Here is a 27524-nt window from a genome sequence, read left to right as displayed (position 1 = left end):
TAGATTTTTGCAGTGTAAGTGTCCAGTATGTTTGCTGATATGGAACTAAAACAACAAAATCCATGAATATACAAAAGAACAGCTGTCCACTGTAGTGACCACTATGCATGAAAGGGTTAAGTGCAAAAAATGGCTTCAGGTTTTCTCATTGCTCCCCTAAGAGCTGCATGATCAGTCACTAAGGTGGCAGAAGTGTTGCTGGTAGCTCCACTGTTTTACTCAGACTTTAGCAGAACTGTGACAAACCTTTCAATTTCGGCAGATGAACATCAAACTATCAGGACAAACCTGAACAAAACATACTTCAGCACACTGATTCTCAACAATTACAGATAAGGTACAAGAGAAAACCTGATTTTTATGTGGTGGGGGAGCTTAACATGGATCTACTGGTCTTTAAGTGGTCCAGGTGTGTCTTTAAGTTTCCTTTATCATATTGACGGTGATTGTAGTAGTTGTTAAGGTGGTGCTTGTGGTCTCTGGACAGACTATATCTTGAAGTAGAATGTGGGTGTATCTCAGGTTTCTGTGGTGTCACAGTTGGTTCTAATAGTCCCAAAGACACTAGGTTTCTGTGGAAGGGCCCTGTATGACATTTGTACTGCAACTACAGTTTAGTACAGGGGTCTCAAACTCATTTTCTTTCAGGCGCCACATTCAGCCCGATTTGATTTCCAGTGGGCCGGTCCAGTAAAATAACAGCATAATAACCTATAAATAATGACAATGCAAAATTTTTGTCTTTGTTTTAGTGTAAAAAAACCCCCATTAAATTATGAAAATACTTACTTTTATAAACTATCCAAACAAAAAAGATGTGAATAACCTGAAAAAACAGAAATTTCTAAAGAAAAATCAGTGCAATTTTAACAATATTATGCCTCAACTTATTATTTCTACATGTGCATTATGGATCGGATCTACAAAGACACTAAACACTGAGTAACAGGCAGAAAATTGTTAAAATTTTGCTTAATTTTCTTTAGGCATTTCAGGTTGTTCATATTTGTTCAGGTTATTCACATTTAATTGTTATAGGATAGTTTGTAAATGTAAATATTTTCATAATTTAATGTTGTTTTTTGTACTAAAACAGTGGTTCTTAACCTGGGTTCGATCGAACCCTAGGGGTTCGGTGAGTCAGTCTCAGGGGTTCGGCGGAGGTCAAGACACACACTCGACTCATTAGTCAGGTGCGTGTGTTGGGCTAGGTCCATGTATGTAAACAAACGGCTTTTGAGACTCTTTCTCTGATTGACATCCAATATATGCGGTGTATTGTTGTTGCTTATAGCACTACAACACATCCGGAAGTGTTTATAATCTCTTCCACTCGTCTGACAATGAATTATTTGAGTATTTTCCACATCGTTGTTATGACTTTTGCTACTTCCTGTTAACCACAGAGGCAGCCATGTGTAGCGTTTGTTTACATTTTCGGTCACCGCACTGGTCAGATACAATCATGTGACGAAAGACGCACCGTCGCGGATGGAGAAATCGTATTACGCTAAAGCCGAGCTAGTGCCGTAATAAGGATGCTGGACATAAAAACGAAGAAAAGGAACAGACTTTGCTGTGAAAATGACAAGAGAGTGGCACTTGCCAAGGTGAAGCCACACATTTCTGAACTGGTCTGTCAAAGGCAACAGCAGAAGTCACACTGATTTGCAGTAAATATTCATTATTATTGTAGCCAGATGGAAATTAGGTGATGGGTGTGTGTTAAAATGTTAAAAATGATAAATAGCATAAATACAATAAGTTCATTATTGGAATACAAAAATTAAAACCATTTCAGTGTGGTAGTATTAAAAAAGGTCATGTCTTTGTGAAAAGGTATGTTATTTGTTGTGAGTTCATGCACTGTATTGGTTTTGTTCTTTGAACACAGTGATGTTAATGCACGGTTCATTTTGTGCACCAGTAAAACATATACCTATGTCTTGAATTTGGAAAAAAATCTTTTTTTTTTTTTTTTTTTTTTAAATAAAGAAGGGTTCGGTGAATGCGCATATGAAACTGGTGGGGTTCAGTACCTCCAACAAGGTTAAGAACCACTGTACTAAAACAAAGAAAAAAAATTGAAGTTGTGAATTCAAAATTTTTTGCTAAAAATTCAAGATTTTTGCTTAATTCTTCTTTTTTTTTTTTTGCTTAATTCAAGATTTTTTGCTTAATTCAATTTTTTTTTCCTTAATTCAAGCCAATTTTTTTTTTTGCTTAATTCAAATCAAGACTGTGGAATTCTTGCACTGTGCAAATTCATCCCACGGGCCGGATTGGAACCTTTAGCAGGCCGCATTTGGCCCCTTTGCCGCATGTGTGAGACCCCTGCTTTAGTATTTTCTATTAATTCTATTTTCAGCTACAAGCATAACAACAACAACAACAACAACAACGGTAGACTGCATACCCTGCTGCTTTGATTTGACATTTATATAGAAGCTATGTTTTTAATTCTTCTTGGATGAGGCAGAGGACATGCTACTCATGCTAGCTCTGTGTTCTACTATAAAATGGAGGTGACAGAGTTTTAGTTGGTCCTGTTGGTCACAAAATCCTTTATCTGATGTTCTTGGCTTTACTGGCCGTGAGCTGGTCCTTTGGCGGTTGAAACATGAAAAACCTTCTGGAAATCAAACACCTGCTCCTGACCAGCCTCAAACTATGGCCTCAGATCTTCCTCTATTTGTATCTAATGCCGTGTTTCCACTACATGGTACTGGCTCAACTCGACTCGATTTGGCCTTTTTACGTTTCATTACGAAAAGGACCTGGAATCTGGTACCTGGTACTAGGTTTTTGGTATCACCTCCGCCGAGGTTCCAAGACTGGGGACCAGATACTGAAATGTGACGTGTAAACACTGCAGACCACTGATTGGTCAGAGAATTTTCTCTGTGACCTGCCATTTTACAAAAAACAGATGCGGAAGTTTACAGTAAATATAGCGGTAGGTTAATCCACATGATGACACCCCGAAAAGCTACACCATGGTTGGAGGAGATTCAGTCTTTGGTGGCCAATGTAAAAATTCAGCATGAGCTTGACGAGACAACACGCAACGAACAAGTTTATCAGCAACTCTCTGAGCAGACGACATGGAAGTAACGCGCCGAATTGCTATGACATCCAGGTACTGTAAAGTGGGTAGTATCCTGTAATGGAAACGGTCTCCAGGAAAAGGACTTGGTACCAGAGTCAAGTCGAGCAGGTTCCATGTAGTGGAAACTCGGCATAAATGTCACTCAACTGAAAATCAAGTCAAAGAAAACCATGAACATGAAACACAATTTTCATGTTGGGAGATGTGAAAGGAATTAGAGGTAGAGGTAGTTTTTGTTCTTCATACCGCAGCAGGTTGGTGAGGCCGGCGAAGGCTTTGGGTCCAATGGAAGAGATGCGGTTGTGGTTGATGTAAAGCTCCTCCAGACTGGACAGGTTCCTCAAACTGAAGTCCTCCAGCTCCTCGATCAGGTTCTCCTCCAGGTACAAAGTGACCAGGTGACCCAGAGATGACAGTCCCATGGAGCTCACCTGGAGATACGGCGGCAGGTTGACCATGAGTTTATGAAAACTGGAGTGAAGCTGCATTGGTTAGATTTGTGTGTGTGTTGTTGCGTTACCTGTGTGAAGTGGTTCTGCGACAGGTCTAGCTCCGTCAGGTTGGTCAAACTCTGCAGTTCATATGTGATGGAGGAGATGTTGTTGCTCTGAAGCAGCAGCACCTGGAACATACAAACATGGATCTTAAACATGGTCTTTAAAGTACAGAGTGTTCACAACTTTAAAAATGTATTACAAAAGCAATTGATGAGATGTGTTAATCAAATTTGTTCTACGTACTCGGTGGTTATCAAAGTTTTCAATCACATTGTGGGATCACGTGTAATTGAATCATTGGTCCATTTTTCTTCAATGAGAGATCAATTACTGCAAATGTTGACCTTTGAACTTTAGACTGAATATATGTCACCAAAACTGGATGACCTTCAACCAACCATCATTTTCCAGGTAGATGGTGCACCACCACATTGGGTTCTGCATGTCGGTGGGTTCTTAAATCAAACATTTCCAGATTGGTAGACTGGAAGGGATGGTCCAATTCCCTGGAAACCTCATTTGCTAGATATCACTGCCCTGGATTTATTTCTGTGGGGTTATGTTAAAGATATCGTGTATCAAACAAAGATATGGGACAAAAGATCGCTGATGCCATTGCCACCATCAGGGTTCCTACAGGTTTCTATGAGTTAAATTTAAGACTTTTTCCCCAAGACTACTTAGAACAAAATGTAATGCCCATTTCACAGCCTATTTCATGGGCATATTGGCAATAATTCCTGACTCCTAGAATTTAGGAAAATGTATTTATTTACTCCAACATCTTAATTCTGACCGTTCCGAGTCATTTCTCACCAGGGACAAAGTTAGCAATAATTAGTTCTCAATTTCAATATAAATTGTCGGGTTGGAACAGGTGAAACTGAGTCGAGTAATGCTACTTTCTTTGCAGTTTGGACATTTAACAGACACACTGAAACACAATACAGCCAACAAGTTTATAGCAACATAACTTAAGACCTACTATATCAAATTTAATACCTTTAAAGACTTTTTAAAAGGTATGAAATGCAGATTTGTAAATTCAAGACTTTTAAGGCTTTTTAAAAGGAGTGATATTTTGCTTTTTTAAATGGAATTCTTCATTTTGAAACATTTCCCTGTGGTCTACATAAACTGTAAATGCTCTGCTTGGGTCTGAATTCTTCATTCATTCAACTCCACAGGTCCATCTTCAACACTATTTCTGAGTAATGACACCAGAAAGGTGGTTTGGAGCGCTGGCCCTTTAAATGCACATGACCCCATCCCCTCCACATTGCTGACTGTGCTTCTCTGGGTTCATTAATACAACCAACAACTGAACATTTTAGGTAATCGGCTCCAAGTTTGGACATATTTTCAGTATGGACTACAACTGCTGCTGATAAACAATTATGTCGTACTCTGAGAAATGTTCGTCGGAAATCTTGACCTTATATGTGCAAATGTTGTGACGTAACAAGTTATAAAACGTAACAAATTGTTACGGCACGACACTCGGCATGGACCCAAATGCACAAGACTCTTAGGTTCAGTGGTCAAAGGGGTTTATTTTAACAAAAAACTTCAAAGTACGAAAAGGGATGAACAAAAGGAGGAGCACAGCGCGCTCTACAATAAACTGGAAAAACTAGTGATGGGTCCGGCAACACCGATGCGTCAGCGCATACGTCGAGCTCATAGAGCAAAACCCCATGTCGGTGCGCGTATCGCTTCAAGAAAGTCACGTGACCGACACAGGACCTGTTTTGGAACTGACACTGAGGCGCCAAACTGTATTTATAAGGAAGTGCATCTGTCAAAGGGATGCATCTGCCAAAAGAACCTCTGATCTTTGTGGTTCATCGTCAAATTCATTAAGAATTCTGGAGCAGCCTCAAACCAAAAGAAAGGTTTCCACCGTGTGGGACCATTTGGATCTCATGTCAGAAAATAAGGGATTTGCTTGAATTTCCTTGTTGTTTCATCCTGTTCCTCTCAGAGTTTCCATTTGATCTATCTGAATTCAAATTCATTTCAAAGTGACTCTTAGTTTACTGTTCATATTATTTTCTGCAGGTTAAATGTCGCATTTTTTGGACAAAACTTTCCTGTTTAAACTAAAGCCCCTCCTCAGTGCTGAGACATTCTAGGACCAGGCATGAGAACGAAGTCCAGATCCACCAGGACCAACTCAGCTATACAGCCATTCTACAACTGACTCACAGTTGCTTTATTGATAATTAATTCCTATTAATTTATTCTTTACTTCATTTTTAACCATCAAGCTCAAAACATTGGAAAGACTTTTAATAAAAATTTGTAAAAAAAAACAAACAAAAAAAAAAAAAAAACAATCCCAGTCCACAAGCATCCTCATTCACAACACGTTCACTTAGATTTTCACATTATGATCCATGTTCACATTATTTATTAAAAATATCAAAGATATTTTAAATTTAAATGAAGATATGAAATAATACAATATAAAACACAATGACTTAAATTATATTATTGTATATACTAGGTCATCAAATCAGTGTCAGTTGAGTCTGTCAGCTTGGTTGCCTGTAGGGATTTGGAAGGTCCAGCAGGTGTCAGTATTCAGTGACACAGTATCGATACAGTTTGGCAATGTGTCGAAACGCTTCATGACGCCTCATCTACCCATCACTAGAAAAAACCTAATGAACTGAAAGAGGAAGCCCAACGTACTCTATATTAACTAAAAACCTGATTCACAAAAACACATGGAACAAGATACAAAATACTTAACAAGAGGAGTTCTTCACATGGACACAGAAACGACACACTGATAAGAGACAAAGGGAGCGAGGAGAATATATAGGGAAGGCAGGGATCACAAACAGGTGTGGACAGTTACAGGAGGAACACCAGCTGCAGGCAATGATGGGATTAGAGAAGACAAGAGACAAGACTGACAGAGCGCAGACAAAACAGGAAGGAGACCACCATCACCAAAATAAAACAGGAAGGGACAAAAACCCAAAACTAAAGCAACATAAACGTCGACGCATGACACAAATTAAGCAGGAATTAAAACAAGTTGTAGAAATCTACTCGGTTTTTGCCCAAATGAATCTAAAGATAGCTTTGCAGCACCTGGAAGGTTCAAATTCAAACTGTATGAACTATTAGGGTCCAAATACACAAATAAATGAACCACAGACTAACAAAAGTGGGTTTAGATAAATATGCCCCCCTGAAGACCCCATGGGAACCCTGCACCGTTGATGAGGCTATGCTACAGCCCTGTGTGGATGTGCCCATATAGAGGTGGATTAAAGGAGGCAAAAAAACTGCATTTTGTAATAATTTCGACAGATTTATCTATTCATTTGCTTTTGTCATAAATGCATTAAATTGTATAGAGACTTTATGGACACCCTGTACGTTGTGTGTTTTCATCTGCACGTTTTTTTTTTGTTTTTTTTTTGGTAATTCTTTGTTTATTTGGAAATTATTTGGAAAAGCACAATTTACAAAACTTCTGTTACTTGCACAGTTAAATTTCTACACATCACATAAAAAAATGCTTATCCGAGATTTTTTTGTCATATAAAGAACTTTTAAAGCAAATAAAGAAAAGTGGGCTGGAAGAGAGGGCTTACTCCATTACTTCAATGAAAAGACAAGACTCTATAAGGTGTGAATGTTTATATGAATCTAAACAGAAATGTTTCACATGTAAAAGGATTCACATCACTGATGTATTCATTTCACATCCATGACAAATTTAACATAGTTTGTCCATTTTGACCAAATAGTAAGAAAAGATTCCTTTAGACCCTTAAAACAAAATGTCAACTTCTCCAGACTCTAAATGTCCTGTACGATGTCCATCCATTCTTCAGTTGTGGGTGCTTCAGGCTTTAACCATTTTCTAGTGATAGTCTTTTTACTCGCTGCCAAAAGCATGAACAACAGTTTTTTATCTTTCAGAGTCCAGTTCTCACATGAAATATCTCCTAAGTATAGGGCTTCACACTTACAAGGAATTTTTTCAGTAAAAATGTGATTTAAATCTGCACGTTTTAATTATTTCCATCAGTCACCTGTGTGTTTCTTACCTGTGTATCAGCAGAGACGTTGGCCGGTACTCTCTGCAGATGGAGTTCGTTGCAGTCGACCGTCTTGGCCTGGTGATAAACAGACTGAGGCGTGTACCAGGGCCTCGTCTCACACACACACTGTAAAGGGCACAGCACAGCGCCACCTACAGGAACAAACACAAACAAACAAAACAGGCAACTTAGACTTAAGAGGTTGAGCATCAAGTTTCCTTTCAAAGTCAACTTCTCATTGTTCTGTACCTTGGGTGGATGTGCTCACTCCAGTACAAACTGATGATCCCACCGTGCAGAAGAGCATAAAGAAGCCTACAAATCCCATGATGCACTGGTGGTGGAGCAGACAGGAAGTGTTTGGCTAAGTACTACCTGTAGAGGGAACAGGAAACACAAAATAATCAGTAGTGTTTCAGAGAGTTTCAGACTGTTGACATGGAGTTGCCGTTGGACTAAATTTGGTTGCTCTTTTTAGACGTTTACTTTGTCGACTTTTTGACTCAGTAGTACAGGGGTGTCAAACTCATTTTAGTTCAGTTCCACATTCAGCCCAATTTGATCTCAAGTGGGCCAGACCAGTAACATAATAACAGTGAAAAAAAGTCAAATGATATTATGACCAGGTTTACATCTACAAAGTTTCCTTAAAAATGTGAACAACATGAACAACTTGAATTGTCTCAAGAAAAACAAGTGCAATTTTAACAATATTCTGCCTCGGTTTATCAGTTTATCATTCACACATGTGCATTAGAGACTGATCTGCCTTGGTGGAGGACTGTGCTCTTCGAGTGCTTTTCTAGTTCAATCAACATCTTCTTTATCATTATTTAAAAAGCATCTGAAAAGGACTCTAATTCATGAAAAAATGTAAGGCCGTATATCATTTAATTTGTATTTGATGATTTGTAATTTGATTTGTATTTTTATTGTTTTTACTTTAGTTTATTACTTCAGTTATATTGTATTTTTAATTCTATTTTCTCTTGTTTTTTCCCCCCTGTGTATTGTTTATTTCTGGGGAGGTATTCTGGGGAGGATAAGCCTTTTTTGGCTTCTATCCTCTCCTGCACAATGATGTTACTTGTTTGAAAGTTGTTTTTTGAAAATTTTCTCTTGCTGTTTTATGATGTGCAAATAAATAAATAAATAAATAGTTATACTTGAATAGAGAAACTGTAACACTCAATAATTATCCCTGGGATTAATAAAGTATTCTGATTCTGACTATCCATCCTCAATAATTCATTACAAACTATCATTTCTGATCAGTGTATGAGGACTTGCTTCTGATTTCTCATGGATTCCGTTGTTGTGTATATCATATATATTGTTTGTGAGCATAGTCTTCATGTTTTTAACTGTTTAATGAGTGGTTTTGTACCACAATCATTGTTGTTTTTTGTCATTTCCAACTGACTTACCAGGTTAAATAAAGGTTCAATAAAATAAATAAATAAGTAAATATTCCCTACCATCCGTCCTCTACTACCAGTCAGCACTAACCAACACCTGTATTTTACCTGCAATGTAAGACCGGATAAGTTGAGTTGCCTTAAAAAACTGAAGTAATGAGTAATGAAAACTTGAGTGTATTAAACTTAAATGCTTGATTTGAACGGAATTACTATTTTAAGTACAACACACTAAATGCCAAGTTAATTTGACTTAAAATTTGTTGCAATGTCAATTGCTTTGTACAATCATTAGACTTAATATCATTAGTGATGTGACGTTCACGAACAAGTCGAATCTTTTGAACGGCTTTTTGAAATGAACGACGGGAACCAAGTCTTTGTAAAGAGCCGTTCATTTTTTTTTTTTTTTTTTTTTAAGAAGGGAGTGTCTGATTGCCTGTCAATTTTACCAACATACGGTTCTTGTTCTGAGAATTGCACTGTAGTTCAGGTATTTAAGTAATTGCAGTGATTAATTACTGTTGTGTTTTGTGCAATTTTTTCCCGTATGTTTACACACATTTATTGTTCTTGTTTTGAGGAGAATAAAATGTTATTTCATAAGAAAATGTTTTATTTTCTTCTTCATTTTTAGGCTACAGACTAGTCCATGTAATGTACCGTGATGTTTTTTTTTTTGTCAAATTCCAGCATTTGCCTAATGTCACCTCTCATGTCATGTGTTTAGCCCACACATTTGAACTAACTATTCTTTTTTATGGTAAGATAATATTTACTGCCACGCCAATTATAATCATCACATGTAGCCTGTTTAGTCATGAAAACAGTGTTTCAAAATAATGCAAAAAACATAAAAGAGTCAGTCTTTTGATCGGCTCTTTTCAGTGAACGGTTCCCTTCAAAGAGCCAAAAGTCCCATCACTAAATATCATCAGTTCACTACACTCATTTCAAAGTTGACTTAAACTAAAATCTCTTGCAAAATAAATTACTTTGTACATTTATTCAACTTAATATATTGTAGCGTAGATGGAAGTTACACAGGAAGTCAGCTCAATGTTCTTTGTCAGTACAGGAAGAGCTTTTAAATTGGCAAGGCACAAAAATTTACATTGAACAAAGCTAACTGTAGAGGAACAGGAAAGCCATTGTTCTTCCTCTGGCTCTGACTCATGGTGCAGCTCTACAAAAATACAAAAACAAACACAAAAAGGCCAATAAACACTGCCATACACACATTAAATCCAAATTAACAGTAACACCACAACCCCGCTGAACCCCTGCACAGAAAAAGAACACATTTTCAACAACATGCCCAATACCCACAATGCAATGCGAAGATAAAAAGGTGTGGTCATGACTAAAACTTAGTGATTTAATTCCATTCAACTTAAACTTTTTCGTACTTTCAACTATGTCTACAAATTAGTAGAATATACTGAACATTTTATAGTAACATCATAAAACTGAAATCATTTAAGTGCATTGTAATTAAAGCATTTGAGTAAATACAAATTCCGGGCTTATAGTGTATAAAGGTCTATAAATTCAGATATTTTGATCAGTTCCCTTTAATTAGAGTTTATTTTGGCTCTGTTCCGTCTCTCAGGAACGTCTTTGTGCAGAGGTAGTGCTGACTTTATCAGGCTGCTGCAGAACAATGTCTTCTTTCTTTGGCTCTTCACAGATCTGATAAAAATGAAGGCACACACGCAGAGACTTCTGGTTTAAAGCCAAAGTAAAAGAATCTCTGTGGATGTTCGCAGCTTGTTAGCAGTAAATGTGAAACCCCTGCGACACACACACACACACACACCAGAAATTAGTCCGACAGCAGAGTGTGTGAGTGAGCGAGGAGGAAGCGGTGACACATATAATCGAATCAAAGCTGCTCTCTGCTTAATGTGAGCTGACAAGTCATGATGCTGTTGTTGTTGTTGACGACTTACACACACACACACACACACACACACACACACACACACACACACACACACAAACACTCAGTGGGACCGACACTGGGGGGACACCTTGCCTGTGGTGCCATGGCAACCAGCCAGGAAGTGACATATGAGGACGAAGGGCTGTTCTATTGGTTGCCACAGACCAAAAGTCCTTGACAAGTTCCACATGTTAGCGCTTCAGTGCATTCAATGTGAAATAAACGACTAGAAACCGCATTCAGGTCTGAGCTTTAATTTGAGCAGGATTACGTCAGTGAGAGAAGAAGTGCGTGGGAGATGCACAGCTTCAAAAAACTACTGTCAGACTCTATGGGTGAGTCTGACATTTGTGGCGTTGGACGGAAACAGCAGCAGCAGCAGCAGCAGCAGCAGGTCAGACAGAAATAATCCTCTACCTGCTGTCCTGCCCTGGAGGAGCGTGCACGTGAACGCCGGTGTGCACGTGACTGCACCGCAATCAACAGCAGCAGATTACGGCGATACGTGGGGTCTTATGGGTGCACGCAGGGTTCACACGGGTTCACTTTGAAACTTTTCCGTGACTTTTCCAGAGCAGATACGATCTCCTCGACTGTTTATCGTCTTTAAGGCCATGAAGTCAGAGATTTAACGCCCACCTGAAGGAAAATAAAAGCTTTCACCACTGCCTGCCAGTTATTTTACAAGGTTTATTTAGCTAAAATGCTGCATGGCTCATGTCCAAATCGAATCCAACAACTGTCGAGGAGATGAGCCTGGGTAATACTTCTACAGAATAACAGCTCAGAGAGAAAGATAAAATACAAAAACTAGATTTAGATTTATGCCTAACACTGCTATATATGAAAAAAAGTCCTCTGTCATCTTCAACATTGAGTTACCAGTAAAACTCATGCACTGAAACAAACAAAAGTGGTTGGAGAGGCTTGATTTTATATTCAGTTTATGATATATTTCATAGTTTTAGTCACCTTTGCTTTGAATTTTTTCTATTTTCATATAATAACCTTTGAATTTACTATGGGCTGGTATGAACATCTACATGATCAGTGAATTAAATATAGGAAAATACATGATTTTTACTTAAAAATGCAAAATGCAGAAGGTAATTTTATAATAAAGAGTGATAAATCACTTAGGAAAAGAAAATATAAGGAGAAATTCAACTGGAAGTGACCATAAAAATGTTTCCAGGTATTTAGAAGTTGAAGACAAATATCAAATGAAAACCAAACTGAATCCAACTTTTTTTGGCTCTCACCATTTACTTTGTTATGATGAACTTATTACATTGCTTGATAACATTTTTTAAATAAAATATAATAAAATGCATGATTTGGTTGAAAAAAACAAAAAAAACAAAGTCATATTCTAGTTACTGTGGGATATATTGCTATTTGGAGATTATCTGTTTGTCTTTTTAAAACTATGTTTTTGTACATATTGCATTATTTTAACAGTAAATAGAAAATATCAGTAAACAGTATGTCCAAAATATTACAGCATTATAGAGATTGTGTTTATTTTTTCCATTTCTGCAATTAGATTGAAATCCTCCATATACTGGAGCTTTAAATTACAGATTTTTGCAATCATATAATTGCACAGGCTGATATCGGGATTATTATTGTGATTTGATTAACTGTGTAGCCCTAAATGAATTAAAACTTCACAAAATAAATCCTACTGTTGAGCCAGAATTTGCCAAATATCATCAGTAAATTATCAAACTGTACACATGTGTTTGTATCCATATCTCCAAAATACTTTTTTAACTCTATAAAAACTACCATTATAACAGGCCACCAAGATTTGTTTATGTTGTTTTGCAATTAAAGTGTCAGAAAATGTCTTTTTTGCCAACTCTTTTGCATCTTTTTTCAGGAAGAACTTAACTTTCAATATCTGGCCATTGATTATCATTATAATATGTAGCAAATGGTTAAAACAGTGTGTTATAGTAAAATATATAAATACATAAAAACACACATTTTTTAAAATCATATTTATGAAAAACTGTAAATGTTCATAATATTTATAGAGATTGTACAAATACACTTTCAACTATTTTACATGTGCTCAAACATTCTAGTTTGTCTAGAGCAGGGGTGTCAAACATGCGGCTCGGGGGCCAAATCCGGCCCGCCAAAGGGTTCAGTCCGGCCCGTGGGATGAACTGGAGAAATACAACAATTACGCTGAAAATTTTAACAATCAAGGATGTTCAAATAACTTTAGGTCAATTAATTCTAAAGTGGATCAGAACAGTAACATACTATCATAATAAACTATAAATAATGAAAACTGCAAATTAGTCTCTTTGTTTTAGTGTAAAAAATGTAAAATTACACAAAATTGTTCACATTTACATACTAGTCTTTGACAAAAAAAAATGTGAATATCTGAAATGTCTTAAGAGAAGTGTGTGGAATTTTAGTAATAATCTCCCTGTTATTAAATGTTTGGTGTATTTGTAGATCCACTGTGATCTCTAAGTTGTGATTCACGTGTATAAATGATAAACTAAGGTGTAATATTGTTAACATTGCACTTATTTTACTTAAGAAATTTTCAGGTTGTTCATATTTTTGTTCATGTTATGTTCAAATACAATTCGTAGATGTAAACATTTTAATTACGGAATTTTAAGTGTATTTTTGCGTGTATTGTAGGATATTTAAGCATATTTAAGTGTATTTTTGCGTGTATTGTAGGATTTTTAAGCATATTTAAGGGTATTTTTGCTTGTATTGTAGGATATTGAAGCATATTTAAGTGTATTTTTGTGTGTATTGTAGGATTTTTAAGCATATTTAAGTGTATTTTTGCGTGTATTGTAGGATATTGAAGCATATTTAAGTGTATTTTTGCGTGTATTGTAGGATTTTTAAGCATATTTAAGTGTATTTTTGCGTGTATTGTAGGATATTTAAGCATATTTAAGTGTATTTTTGCGTGTATTGTAGGATTTTTAAACATATTTCAGTGTATTTTTGCGTGTATTGTAGGATATTTAAGCATATTTAAGTGTAATTTTGCGCGTATCGTCGGATATTTAAGCATATTTAAGTGTATTTTTGTGCGTATCGTCGGATATTTAAGCATATTTAAGTGTATTTTTGCACGTATCGTAGGATTTTTAAGCATATTTAAGTGTATTTTTCATTTTACGGAATTTACTTTCTTCACTCAAAAGTTCTTATCCTATTGTTTATATTACTTTACTGGTCCGGCCCACTTTATATCATATTAGGCAGGATGTGGCCCCTGAACTAAAATGAGTTTGACGCCCCTGGTCTAGAGCACACTGTGTCCATGTTACAGCTTCTTATTTTTAACTGTTTCTAGTCATTTTTAGCCTGTGTATATTTATAGAATATGTACAGCTGAAATATAACTATCAATAAACTATACTAACTACAAAAATATAACAAAATGAGAAACTCAAGAAAACAAACAAACAGCAAAACACACTAGTAGAACACTCCAAAGCAGCACTATTACATACAATTACACTGGTCTACAATTTTTTAGAAATGATTTGCTTCAGACATTAAATGTGCTAAATGTTACATATTTTAATAAAACTAATTGGAAAATAAATGACAAAAGTGCCAGTTTGCTGATGTTTTCAAGGTATATGATTAAGTGTTATTACACATATATATTGGTTTATGTACATTTCTATAATAGTTTTATAAATCTTCCACTAAATAGAACCTGTAAAGTGAATGTATTCTAATGTGCAGACAGTGTTTTGAAGTAGATCTTGTAGCTCTGAGACAAATATTCCTTTTGAGTCAAACCCGTTCTCTCGTTTCACATTTTGACCCAAGGTTGTATCTTGGAAAGTTCAGCCAACCAGCATTTTTGACTTGATTTTTCTTTATCAGTGACTCTCATGTGGTAAAATTTCATTACATTTATTCTGGAAGCATTTTCCTTGTAGACCAGTGTTATTTACAAGAATTCACCATAAAACACCACCCAAAGCTCGCTAAAACGCTGCTAAAAGTCAAAAAAATCTTCCATCTCTCTCTCACTGACTGCATTCTGCTGCTCTCTGCTCCGACCACTTCCACTCCTCTCCCTCAGCCAATGCAGACCTCTACTATACTTTGTTATATATCAAACAAAAGCTCCAGATCTCAGCTTTCAGTTGACGTTTGAGTTTTGTCCATAGCGAGAATACTTCAGGAGTCGGCAATATTGTCCTAAAAGGCTTAAACCTGGACAATTTTATTTTTTTGTAATTAATGTGCTTAAATAACTGTGCTTCTTAGTGAACATAGGATCATTTTACACCAACTTGTGTGTGTTTTGTCAGTTATCTCTGCATGTGAGGACCTTAGTCTTTTTGTTTTTTCTGTTTTCCACGCGGACCCTGAACGCAGCAGCTCTGACAGATCGTCGGAACATGCGAGCCGTCCTCCTTCGTGTTGGCGAAGCACTGGGGGCGGGTTCGACGCTCTGCTCCAACATCTGAACACATCTCCTCCCCCCTCCTGCTGCTCAGCACATGGAATATTGATGAGCGACCATTAATTATTTAACGAACTGTGAGCGCCTCATTAAGCGTCCTGCTGCAGAGGCTGTGATTGGAGGAGAAGCAGCAGACAGACGCTGATTAACCATGAGAGGTCTGATTGGCGGACGCACAAAAACACACACACACACACACACACAACACCCCCTCGTTCAGGTGAGACGACACCTGAACGCCACACGAGGTCAACATCAGTGCTAGCATTGTTCAGTTTCAACTTTTTGACCTTTATTTTATTTTATTTTTTTACTTTTTTAAAAACGACAATTGTTTGCACCGCACATCATCCCTGGTTAAACATGAATTCAGACTTTGATAATTATAATATTTCATATTTTCAAATGATAAGAGCGACTTTTTAAGAGGTATTATAGTACGTAAAATAAGTTTATTAACCCATAAAGACCCAGTGATACTTTTATGGCAGTTTGTAAATGAATTTTCCTCTCTATATAGTGATTTATCATCATTTATTATAATATTATCCTCTATATTTAGCATTTTTCACTGTAAATCATGTATTTTTCTATATTAATTTTCCTAAATTTAATTTAAATGTTCACAAAATGTCCGAGTCAATTCAAAGATTATGACATCAAAACGAAGATAACTGAAGAAAATGGGAGTTTTACAGCAAAATATATCAATAACTGAACATAAACCGAGTGTCTCCATCCACTGTCACTAGTCGCTTTTCCATTGACTCTCAAATTGCGTGAATATAACTTGCGCATAAAAATTTGCCTATTGGAAAGACAATAATTTCGCCAAAACTCTTGTTTTTCAATGAAAAGTTTTTGTGCTGGCAAGAGGTGGTTTTCTGGGCATAAGTGTGATTTTTTATTATTATTATTATTATTATTATTATTACTATTATTATAGCAAAAATGTTATATCGCACAAAACTGCAATGGAAAGACCTTTTTGCGCAACTAGAGTCACATGAATAAAAAAAAAAAAAAGGATGTCGATGGACGTTACAACAAGAGAAGAAGAAGAGTCTTAAAACAAACATGTCACCGTATGTGTGGAAACACCAGGAAACCCAGTCATTTTTTAATTTAGTACGAGATAGAGGGGTAATGAGCATTCTGGACTCAAAACAACAGATATTTATGTTCATCGACATGCTTATGGAATGACTTCTTGTGTTGTCTCGCGATAATAAATAAAACAAATCATCGCGTTTGTGATTTAATGGAAAAAACTACATTACGCACTTCTGTTTTTTCAACATTTAGTAAATATCGGTAAAGTTTTGTGCATACATCCAGTGGAAAAGAGACTAATGATCCAACTCCATGGGTTTTACTGGTGAATCAGTGTTGTAGAAGATGATGGTGTTTCCACGGTAACTACGGAGCCTCTGAACATCCAAATGGGTCATATATGATGACCATGAAAAGATGAAGAACTGTATTTTACACCAATTATTTACATGTATTGATAGGATTAGTGGATCAACAGGTATTAAACAGTTTAGATCAGTGGATGGTTTTGTTCGATGGTTGCCGTTTGAGTCTGTATGGGTTAATAATATAGTTTAGAATGATTTTTTTTTTAAATTTTACTTTTGGACCTTGTACAGATGTAAGTTATCAGAGAAGTTTGTATTTATATTATTTACTTTCTCCATTAAGTTACATAAAGTTTCTATTTATTTACTGAGATGCACAATATACAATATAACCTGAACTCCAGAATCACATATGAAAAATAAGTTATAAAAGTAAATGTTTTAAATCTACCTTTAATGTACATTAATCATATCTAAACCTTAACCACATTCATTTAACTTAAAAAGCAACAAAACATAAGAGGAAAAAAATATCTCTTACATTTCTGATGCTACAGTATTTTTTTTAATAAATTAAGACATACATTGATAATACATTACAATAATTTAAAGGGTGAATGAATAATAAATGCTTTAATAGTCGTTTATAATTATATGCTTTTAGAGCATCTGCAGGAGTCTTATTTTATCCCAAACTTAACACTTTATCAGGCAAGTGACTATTTTTGGTAATTTCTTCACGCATTACAAGACAGTGACGACGACAGTTCCAGTGAGTCAACTATCTGCGGTCCAGTGTGGTCTCCAGGGTCTATAAGGTCCGATGTGGTCTACAGGGTCTGTGAGGTCCAATGTGGTCTCCAGGGTCTGTAAGGTCCAGTGTGGTCTGCAGGGTCTGTAAGGTCCGATGAGGTCTACAGGGTCTGTGAGGTCCAGTGTGGTCTCCGGGGTCTGTAAGGTCCAATGTGGTCTACAGGGTCTATAAGGTCCAGTGTGGTCTACAGGGTCTATAAGGTCCAATGTGGTCTGCAGGGTCTGTAAGGTCCGATGTGGTCTACAGGGTCTGTGAGGTCCAGTGTGGTCTCCGGGGTCTGTAAGGTCCAATGTGGTCTACAGGGTCTATAAGGTCCAGTGTGGTCTACAGGGTCTATAAGGTCCAATGTGGTCTACAAGGTCTATAAGGTCCAGTGTGGTCTACAGGGTCTGTAAGGTCCAATGTGGTCTACAGGGTCTATAAGGTCCAGTGTGGTCTCCGGGGTCTGTAAGGTCCAATGTGGTCTACAGGGCCTATAAGGTCCAATGTGGTCTACAGGGTCTATAAGGTCCAGTGTGGTCTCCGGGGTCTGTAAGGTCCAATGTGGTCTACAGGGTCTGTAAGGTCCAATGTGGTCTACAGGGCCTATAAGGTCCAATGTGGTCTCCGGGGTCTGTAAGGTCCAATGTGGTCTCCGGGGTCTGTAAGGTCCAATGTGGTCTACAGGGTCTATAAGGTCCAATGTGGTCTCCAGGGTCTGTAAGGTCCACCTCTGCATGAACAGTGAGTGGACCTGCTTTGTTCGGTACCATGAGGTAATGGTACTAATGTAAGGAATGATGTTCAAAGGGATCATGTGGATGTGGACAGGGGTCTGGACCAGCACTTATGGGGGTCTAATGTTCTAAAATACATGTTTCTTTCACCTCACATGTGTTTTTCTTGTTTTTTTTTTATATATATATACTTATGTACTCTATGTAAGTGTATGTGCATGGGTATGTATATGTGTGCATGTGTACATATGTGTATGTATACATACTATATTTTCTGGACTATAATATGTACATATTGCTGGCTTAGACTAAGGGGTGAGAGCTAATAAGCTATGCTTCTTCTCACTCCTTTTCGAACATGACTCTTATTCTCTTTTTCTGTTTTTTTGTGTGTATTATTATGTTTTGCTTCCTTGAATTTTTATTTTTATATTATGTTGTGCAAAGCAGTCAGTTAGAAGCAATCAGGAAGCTTGTATCATTTCAATACTCGAAATAAATCAATTTAAAAAAAATAATACTTCTTGAATTTATTTATTTTTTTGCCACTTATGGGTAAGGCACCAAATATGGTAACTTCATTAACATTGATTTTCTACATAACAATAAAATTTCGAACAGTTTTACAAAAGTAATAAAGTCTTGTCATGTCCTCCAAAGATAACAATAATAATAATAATAATAATAATAATAATAATTCAGATGTGGAGGCTGTGGAAGATGCCCACTGACCATCAGCTGATCGATTATTTCTCTAATGGTTTCGGTTCTTTTCATCTCCTGCTGCAGATTTGTGCTCGGAGTCCATGTAAAGATGTGTTGTGATCGTTACCGATGTGAGCGTTTGCGACTGAGACCCGGTGATGCAACGGTTAAAAACAAGAGGAGGTTAATTAAAAGTTGAGGAGGTGAAGAAAAGATCAAATAAGTGATTACATAAGGCTGAGCTTTTGTTACCGTGGAAACCATCTGAATCTGGAAAGTCGACGGCGTTTTACTCTGACCTACTTTACTCGGAAAGTTTTAGAAACATTATTATGTAAGAAAAGAAGAAGAAGAAGAAGAAGAAGAAGAAGAAGATGAGGATGATCAGGAGGAAGATGAACTCTTTAGATAGTGTCAGTATTTATTAAAGTGACTGTGATTAGTTTCATATTGATTATTTATTGTATTTTTTCCACTTTATTTTTTATTCTGTTTTAGTTTTTATCACATTATTGGTTTGTGATGACTGTATTTCTTGTAATAAAAACCAGGAGTCAGTCAAAGCTGGATCTCATATAAAGGCTGAACTCCAAATAAAGGCCTGGAACAAAAAAATAATGTGAATAAACTCCTATTGCACCAGGGAAAATATGGAAAGTGTCGAAAAAAAGACTTAAAGTGATCAAACTCAGTCCACACTAGAATATAAAACCTGCATTTTATGATAAATAATATACAGCAATATGCAAAAGTCTTATTCCAGCTTCCTCTTTGCTGTTTTTTCAGGGTTGTAACGATCCTCTATATTTATTTTTCATTCTCTTCTCTTCAGATACAACTAGAAAATACAGGAAATATGTACAGATACTCAACAAACTGAACTAAATGTGTTGTAAAGGTTAAAGTCAGGATTTACTGTGACCTCATCTGACATGTGTTGAATGAAACCTGGTATAAAACATTATGAAATTAATGCCATAAATCTCATATTATCTGAATAAAAGGGTTAAAGACAAGTTAAACGCAAAAGGAGGTCACATTAAATACAACCACTGGAAGCTGTTGAATGAAACCTGATTATTTTGTTCATTTTTGTTTAATTTGTTGAATATTTTGTTAGTTTTTGTTCAATTTGTTGATTATTTTGTTAATTTTTGTTCAATTTGTTGATTATTTTGTTAATTTTTGTTCAATTTGTTGAATATTTTGTTAATTTTTGTTCAACTTGCTGATTACTTTGTTAATTTTTGTTTAATTTGTTGATTATTTTGTTAATTTTTGCTCATTTTGCTGATTACTTGTTCATTTTTGTTCAATTTGCTGATTATTTTGTTAATTTTTGTTCAACTTGCTGATTATTTTGTTAATTTTTGTTCAACTTGCTGATTATTTTGTTAATTTTTGTTCAATTTGCTGATTATCTTGTTAATTTTTGTTCAACTTGCTGATTACTTTGTTCATTTTTGTTTAATTTGTTGATTATTTTGTTAATTTTTGCTCATTTTGCTGATAACTTGTTCATTTTTGTTCAATTTGCTGATTACTTTGTTCATTTTTATTCAATTTGTTGAATATTTTCTTCTTTTATTATTAATTTGTTCATTTTGGTGATGTTTTCTGTTCATCTTTCCTCTACGTTGATTTTTTTTTTTTTAATTTGTGGCTCATTTTGCTTATTTTTGTTCAATTTGTTCTCATATTATGTGAATAAAAGGGTTACAGACATGTTAAATGCAAAGGGAGGTCACACTAAATACGACCACTAGAAGCTGTTGAACGAAACCTGATTATCTTGTTCATTTTTCTTCAGTTTGTTGAATATTTTCGTCTTTTTATTGATTATTTTACTCATTTTATTATTAATTTGTTAATTTTGTTGATGTTTTCTGTTCCTTTCGACTTCAGGTGTTTTTTTTTTTTGTGGCTCATTTTGCTAATTTTTGTTCAATTTGTTAATCCTTTTGTTAATTTTTCTTCAATTTGTTGATTATTTAGTTAATTTTTCATCAATTTGTTGAATAGTTTCTTCTTTTATTATTAATTTGTTCATTTTATCTATATTTTCGGTTAATTTTTTTCCTTCGGGTAATTTTTTTTTTCCCAGTGTGGGGCTCATTTTGCTTATTTTTGTTCAATTTGTTCTCATATTATCTGAATAAAAGGGTTAAAGACATGTTAAAGGCAAAGGGAGGTCACAATAAATACGACCACTAGAAGCTGCTGAATGAAACACGATTATTTTGTTAATTTTTGTTCAATTTGTTGACTATTTTCTTCTTTTTATTGATTATTTTATTCATTCTATTATTAATTTGTTCATTTTGTTGATGTTTTCTGTTCATTTTTCCTTCAGGTAATTTTTTTTTTTTTTTTTTAAATTTCTGCCTCATTTTTGCTCAATTTGTTGATTATTTTGTTCATTTTTGTTCAATTTGTTGACTATTTTCATCTTTTTATTGATTATTTTATTCATTTTATTGTTAATTTGTTCATTTTGTTGATGTTTTCTGTTCATTTTTCCTTCAGGTAATTTTATTTTTAAATTTTTGGCTCATTTTGCTTATTTTTGTTCTCATACTGTCTGAATAAAAGGGTTAAAGACATGTTAAATGCAAAGGGGGGGGAGGTGTCACACTAAATATGACCACTTTGGTTTATAGAAGCTGTTTTTACCCTGAAACGTTTGTTTTTCCTGCTGTTCATACTTCACATATATCAGATTGGATCTAAATATAGATTCAAATGCATATGTGTGGACATTGGAACTTTACTAAACCAACAAACAGAATGTTGGACCAGGACTTTTACACAGAACTGTACGTTCATTCCATAATTCCACTGGGAATAACAGCTCACCTGCTATGAATGCCCGTAGCATCTTAATAAGAAAAAAACAACAAAAAAACAACAATATTGACGATAGAATCAGCTGTAACTAACTCCTGTTGAATTAACATCTGGTCGTCTTGTTTTCGTCCTAAAAGGGTCATGTGACGAGGGGTGGACGAATCAGAGACGAGTACCTAGTAGTTGGCAGTGACTCTGTCTGTGTAAATGTTTGTAAAAGTCTCAGTTTTATCCACATTAGAGTTTACAAACTAAAGGAGCGTCATTCAGTAACACAGACCCTTAGGAATGTGGACGCTAAGTGTAAACTTTTATGTAAGAATGCATCAGTGTGGATACAGATTGGTAGTCTGGGAGTAAATAAAGGACAACAAAATGACATTTAGTTGCTGTTTCTTTGTATAAATATTTAGCCACTGTATTGTAGGACACCTGATTGGTTCCCTGAAGGATTTCCGCTAAATTCATAATGACTACAGGGTGGGGAAGCAAAATGTACAATGAACATTTAGTAGTTTTTTCTCAGCAGGCACTACGTCAATTGTTTTGAAACCAAACATATACTGATGTCATAATCATACCTAACACTATTATCCATACCTTTTCAGAAACTTTTGCCCATATGAGTAATCAGGAAAGCAAACGTCAAAGAGTGTGTGATTCACTGAATGCACTCGTCACACCAAAGGAGATTTCCAAAATAGTTGGAGTGTCCATAAAGACTGTTTATAATAGAAAGAAGAGAATGACTATGAGCAAAACTATTACCAGAAAGTCTGGAAGATACTATTAAAGAAGAATGGGAGAAGTTGTCACCCCAATATTTGAGGAACACTTGCGCAAGTTTCAGGAAGCGTGTGAAGGCAGTTATTGAGAAAGAAGGAGGACACATAGAATAAAAACATTTTCTATTATGGACATTTTCTTGTGGCAAATAAATTCTCATGACTTTCAATAAACTAATTGGTCATACACTGTCTTTCAATCCCTGCCTCAAAATATTGTACATTTTGCTTCCCCACCCTGTATGACTGGTCATTACAGCTGTCAATTAGGGATGTAACGATTACTGGTATAACGATAAACCGCGGTAGGTTAGTATTACTGTTTAAATTCTAATTATCATGATAACCGCGTTTGATTATCGCACTTTTAGGGGAAAAAAACCCTATGTAAAGATCTGCTTTTATGTCAAATATTTGAGTATAGTTTTAATTGATTACATTATTTTAATTGTATATACCTAATATTTGGAACCAGTATTCACTTTTAAAGTCTTTGAAAAGGTTCGTTAAGCATCTGTGTGTTATTTATGCAATAAAGTATATACATTTTCAAATCGGATTTTTTTTTTTTTTTGTGTGTGTGTGTTTTTTGTCCTTTTGTGTTGCTATAGTAGTTAAAGTGAAAAAAATAACAGACAGATGATATAAATGAAGTTGTGCTGAAAAAACAGATCCCAAACATGGATATAGTAAACATTTATATAATATATAAAGGCAAAATCAAAAGCACTGAAAAACGGACAAAATAGGCTCAGACCACTAAGGGTTAATATTTGAATGTTTCTGCAACAGAAGGGACATTGTGCCAATTATTTTATTTGTTTTTTTTGTTGTTGTTGTTGTTGTTTTTTTTGTTGTTTTTTTTCAAAATACAACTTGCTTAAATTATTTCAGTGTGTGTATTAGTACTTTTTGAACATTTTGAGCACAATTTCAATAATACCATGATAATAACGATAACCGTGATAATTTTGGTCACAAAAACCGTGATATGAAATTTTCATATCGTTACATCCCTACTGTCAGTCATCTATTTTACAACATCATATCACTTACTATAAACAACCCAATCAGAGGGATGTGATTTAACATAAATCTGCCGGGTGGAATTTAAAAATAAAATACAAAGTTGAATTTACTGGATGTGAAATAATGGAGGAGAAAGGATTTATGAGCTGTACTGCATTTGGCCACAAGGGGGAGATCTGCATGTTTTGGTAATAAAGGAGTGATATTTGGCTTTTATAAATGGAATTCTGCATTTTCAAACATTTCCCTGTGGTCTACATTAACTGTAAATGCTCTGCTTGGCAAGATTATTATCGTTAACAAAAACTAATGAAATGACGAAAACTAGAATTGTAAAAACATTTTCGTTAACTGAAATAAATAAAAATTATAATTAAAAGAAAAAAACAATAACTAACTGAAACTGTATTGTGTGTTGACAAAACTAACTAAAACATATAAAAATAAAATTCCCTTCATTTTCATCTTTGTCAATGTCGGATTGATACAAAATCGATTTATTTCCCTCGAGCAATTTTAGCTGCTGGCACCATATGACATTTAACGGTCCGTCACTTCTCGTCACTTGTGGTTTAGAATCGTCTTCTAGTCCTCAATTCTGAATCAAATCAGCACATTGTAAACAACAGAAAATTCCTACACTATTCGCGTTTCCACTGACCCTTCAATTGCACAAATATAACTTGGAAAGACCTGTTTTCGCAACTAGAGTCACATGAATAAAAAAAAAACAAAACGATGATGACGGACGTGACAACAAGCAAAGAAGAAGAGTTTTAAAAGAAACACGATGCAGTATGTGTGGACACAACAGGAAACCGAATAATTTTATAAGTTAGTACAAGATAGAGGGGTAATATATAATAATAATGAACATATCTGTAAATAAACACCATATTTACGTTTGTTGCCACGTTTATGGAATGACTTCTCATGTCGTCTCATGATAATAAATAAACAAATCATCACATTTGTGATTTAATGGAAAAACCAACATTACGCACTTCTGTTTTTTCGACATTTAGTAAATATCGGTAAAGTTTTGCGCAGATGTCGAATGGAAAAGCGACTACATACACCCTTCTCCCAAGTGAGTAAAAAATGCACATGATGACACACTTTAGCATTTAACATTTGACCTGGCACCAAAAATAATAATGCATATCTGCGATCCAATGTTCCTGTTAATCATTGACATATGCCAGGATGCAAAAATAAAAAACAACAAGTAATCCAACTTTTATGTAATATTATGAAATAAAAAAGTTTTTGCTTTTTTTTTTGGTATCAAAAAATATGGTTTGTTTACATTACAAACATGGCATTTAAAGGGTTAAAAATATGACAGTTATTGAGTATATGGCGTTTTTGTTTACAGTTTAACTTGATGAAATCCAAAAAAAATGTAAAAAAAAAAAAGTAAAAAACTGAATAAAAACATTCTAATATTACAACGCCACTGCGCAGGTCATGCTCTTTTGGTGGTTAAAGGACCTTTGTGGGCAGGACACTAGAGGGTTAATTTTACCTTTAACACCTGCATTTATGAGGATTAATAAAATAAAAGAGATGCAATCAATCAAAGCTATAACATGTATAATTTATGCGTTAAAACATCTAAAAACTACTATATCTATGTTCTATATTGGATCGACTTATGTTAAAATTAATCCAAATCTGTATTTTTATTCGACTTATCCTGTTTTGTGTAGCCACCGATATTGTTATTTTTTGTTTATTTCATTACAACGAAATAAACCAACAAAAATAAGTACCAATAAGCATGATATGATTTAAACCAGGGGTCCAATCCGGCCCTCGGGATGAATTAGTGAAATACGAAAATTACACTGAAGATTTCAACAATCAAGGATGTCAAAATAAATTTAGTTCAATTCCATCTAAAGTGGATCTGACCAGTAAAATACTATCATAATAAACTATAAATAACAAAAACCACATATTTTTCTCTTTGTTTCAGTGTAAAAAAAAAAAAAAGAGTAAAATTACACAAAAATGTTAACATTTACAGACTAGCCTTTTACAAAAAATGTGAAAAACCTGAACAAATATGAACAACCTGAAATGTCTTAAGAGAATTTAGAGTAATTGTACGAAAATTCTGTCTGTTATTAAATGTTTTGTGTATTTGTAGATCCACTGTGATCTGTATGTTGTAATGAACATGTAAAAATGAGAAGCTGAGGCCAAATAATGGAAAAAATTGTTAAATTGCACTTTTTTTTCTTTAATAAATTTCATTTTGGTCATGGTTCGTGTTTTTCCATCTTTTTTAAAAGATAGTTTGTAGATGTAGAAATTTTGATAGTACTTTTTTCACCCTGAAACATAGAAATTAGACATGCACATTTTGGAATTGATATTATTTATGCATTATTATGTTATTATTTTAATGATCCGGCCCACTGCAGGTCATATTGGGCTTTATGTGGCCCCTGAACTAACATGAGTTTGACAACCCTGGTCTAAACGCATCTGTAAACAGGATTCCTGTCAATATTAACATTGCTTATAAACAACAACGTGACTCCAACATCAGCTACTACTATTACTTTATAAAAAAAAAAAAAAAAAAATCGCATACTGTATCTTTAATAAAATATATCTTATTTTTTATTCTATGATTAGAAATAGTTTGAACAATCTGGAAAAATCAATCACTGACTTAAGTCCAAAAATATAGAAATTATTTGATTCAGAACTTCATAAAAGACCTAAAGTCACTAAAAAACCATCAATAATAAGTGAGTGTGGTTTATATTTAGAACTGCAGTAGGTGTGGATTATTTTTAGCTTCAATAAATCACCTGAAATATTCATTTAATGACTGTTTTCTCTCTGCTGTTGAAACTTTGTGTGTTTTTTTTGCTCTCACCATCATTTTACAGCTTAAATCTGTTCTCATTTCCAGTTTAATCTTCCTGTAAACTTGAATTTCGTGCATAAATCCTGGCTGTGTGTTGTGTTTCCTGCTGGAGGACAGACGCCCATGTTCTCACCTTGCTCCTCCGGCTGCAGCTCCTCCTGCTCCGCTCCGACAGGCCGGGGCACGCGGGCTCACGGATCCGGGCAGAGAGCGTCCAAAACCGGGCCGGGACTCAGGCAGAGGCCGGGGGGTTCCGGATGGAGGAGCCGGAGGGTGAGTGTCTGTGGACGGGGAGGAGGAGGAGGAAGGGGGGGTCTGCGGAGGTCCGTTCGGGTCTTTCTTATCCGGATGAAGGCGGACTGAGCCCTGCTGCTGCTGCCGCTTTTATCCCAAGCATCCCTCCCTCCCTCTCCATCCTGTCCTCCTTCAGGTCCGCGGCAGCTGACTCCGCATCCGCCAATGGGATTGTAGGCCACCGGGGACGGGCCAATCAGAGGCCGGATGCTGCGGATGGAGGGGGGTGAGGGGGGGGGGGGGGGGTCCGGTCGACATGACGTAATGCTCCAGATTCTCCAGATGACTGAGGATGTTCCTACTTCATATCTTCATCACTCTGCCTCTGTCTGTTTTTGCAAAAACACCAGCCATTATTCTGCAAATAAAGTTCAAACAGTCACAAACATCCATAAAACACAAACTCTTCTGTCACATCAGCACAAATAAGGGAGACTTTAACTTTAGATCATGTTTATTTAACTGGAAAACCAGAATCAGACACGACCTGACAGTCATGGGGCGTTCAGGGACAGGGACCAATGTAGGACACAACAGTTTCTGATAGTTATATTTTATGCTGTTGAA

General features: G+C 35.5%; 1 protein-coding gene across 1 annotated transcript in view; it reads right to left on the bottom strand.

The window, feature by feature from the left end:
• LOC115422030 (leucine-rich repeat neuronal protein 1) overlaps window positions 1-27042 on the bottom strand; it is a 40349-nt gene extending 13307 nt beyond the window's left edge. The window contains exons 1-5 of the mRNA XM_030138071.1: window positions 26797-27042; window positions 7923-8048; window positions 7680-7825; window positions 3630-3731; window positions 3356-3540 (exon numbers count right to left, since the gene is read on the bottom strand). Of these exons, the coding sequence (XP_029993931.1) occupies window positions 3356-3540; window positions 3630-3731; window positions 7680-7825; window positions 7923-8001 (512 nt within the window). The 5' untranslated portion in view covers window positions 8002-8048; window positions 26797-27042. The remainder of the gene's footprint in view (window positions 1-3355; window positions 3541-3629; window positions 3732-7679; window positions 7826-7922; window positions 8049-26796) is intronic.
• Between the last annotated feature and the right edge of the window lie 482 nt (window positions 27043-27524).

The sequence above is a fragment of the Sphaeramia orbicularis genome, chromosome 7 (genome assembly GCF_902148855.1).
Source record: "Sphaeramia orbicularis chromosome 7, fSphaOr1.1, whole genome shotgun sequence".
NCBI lineage: Eukaryota > Metazoa > Chordata > Actinopteri > Kurtiformes > Apogonidae > Sphaeramia > Sphaeramia orbicularis.
Note: the sequence above shows the minus strand (reverse complement) of the source record. Positions and strands in the feature narration are given on the sequence as shown.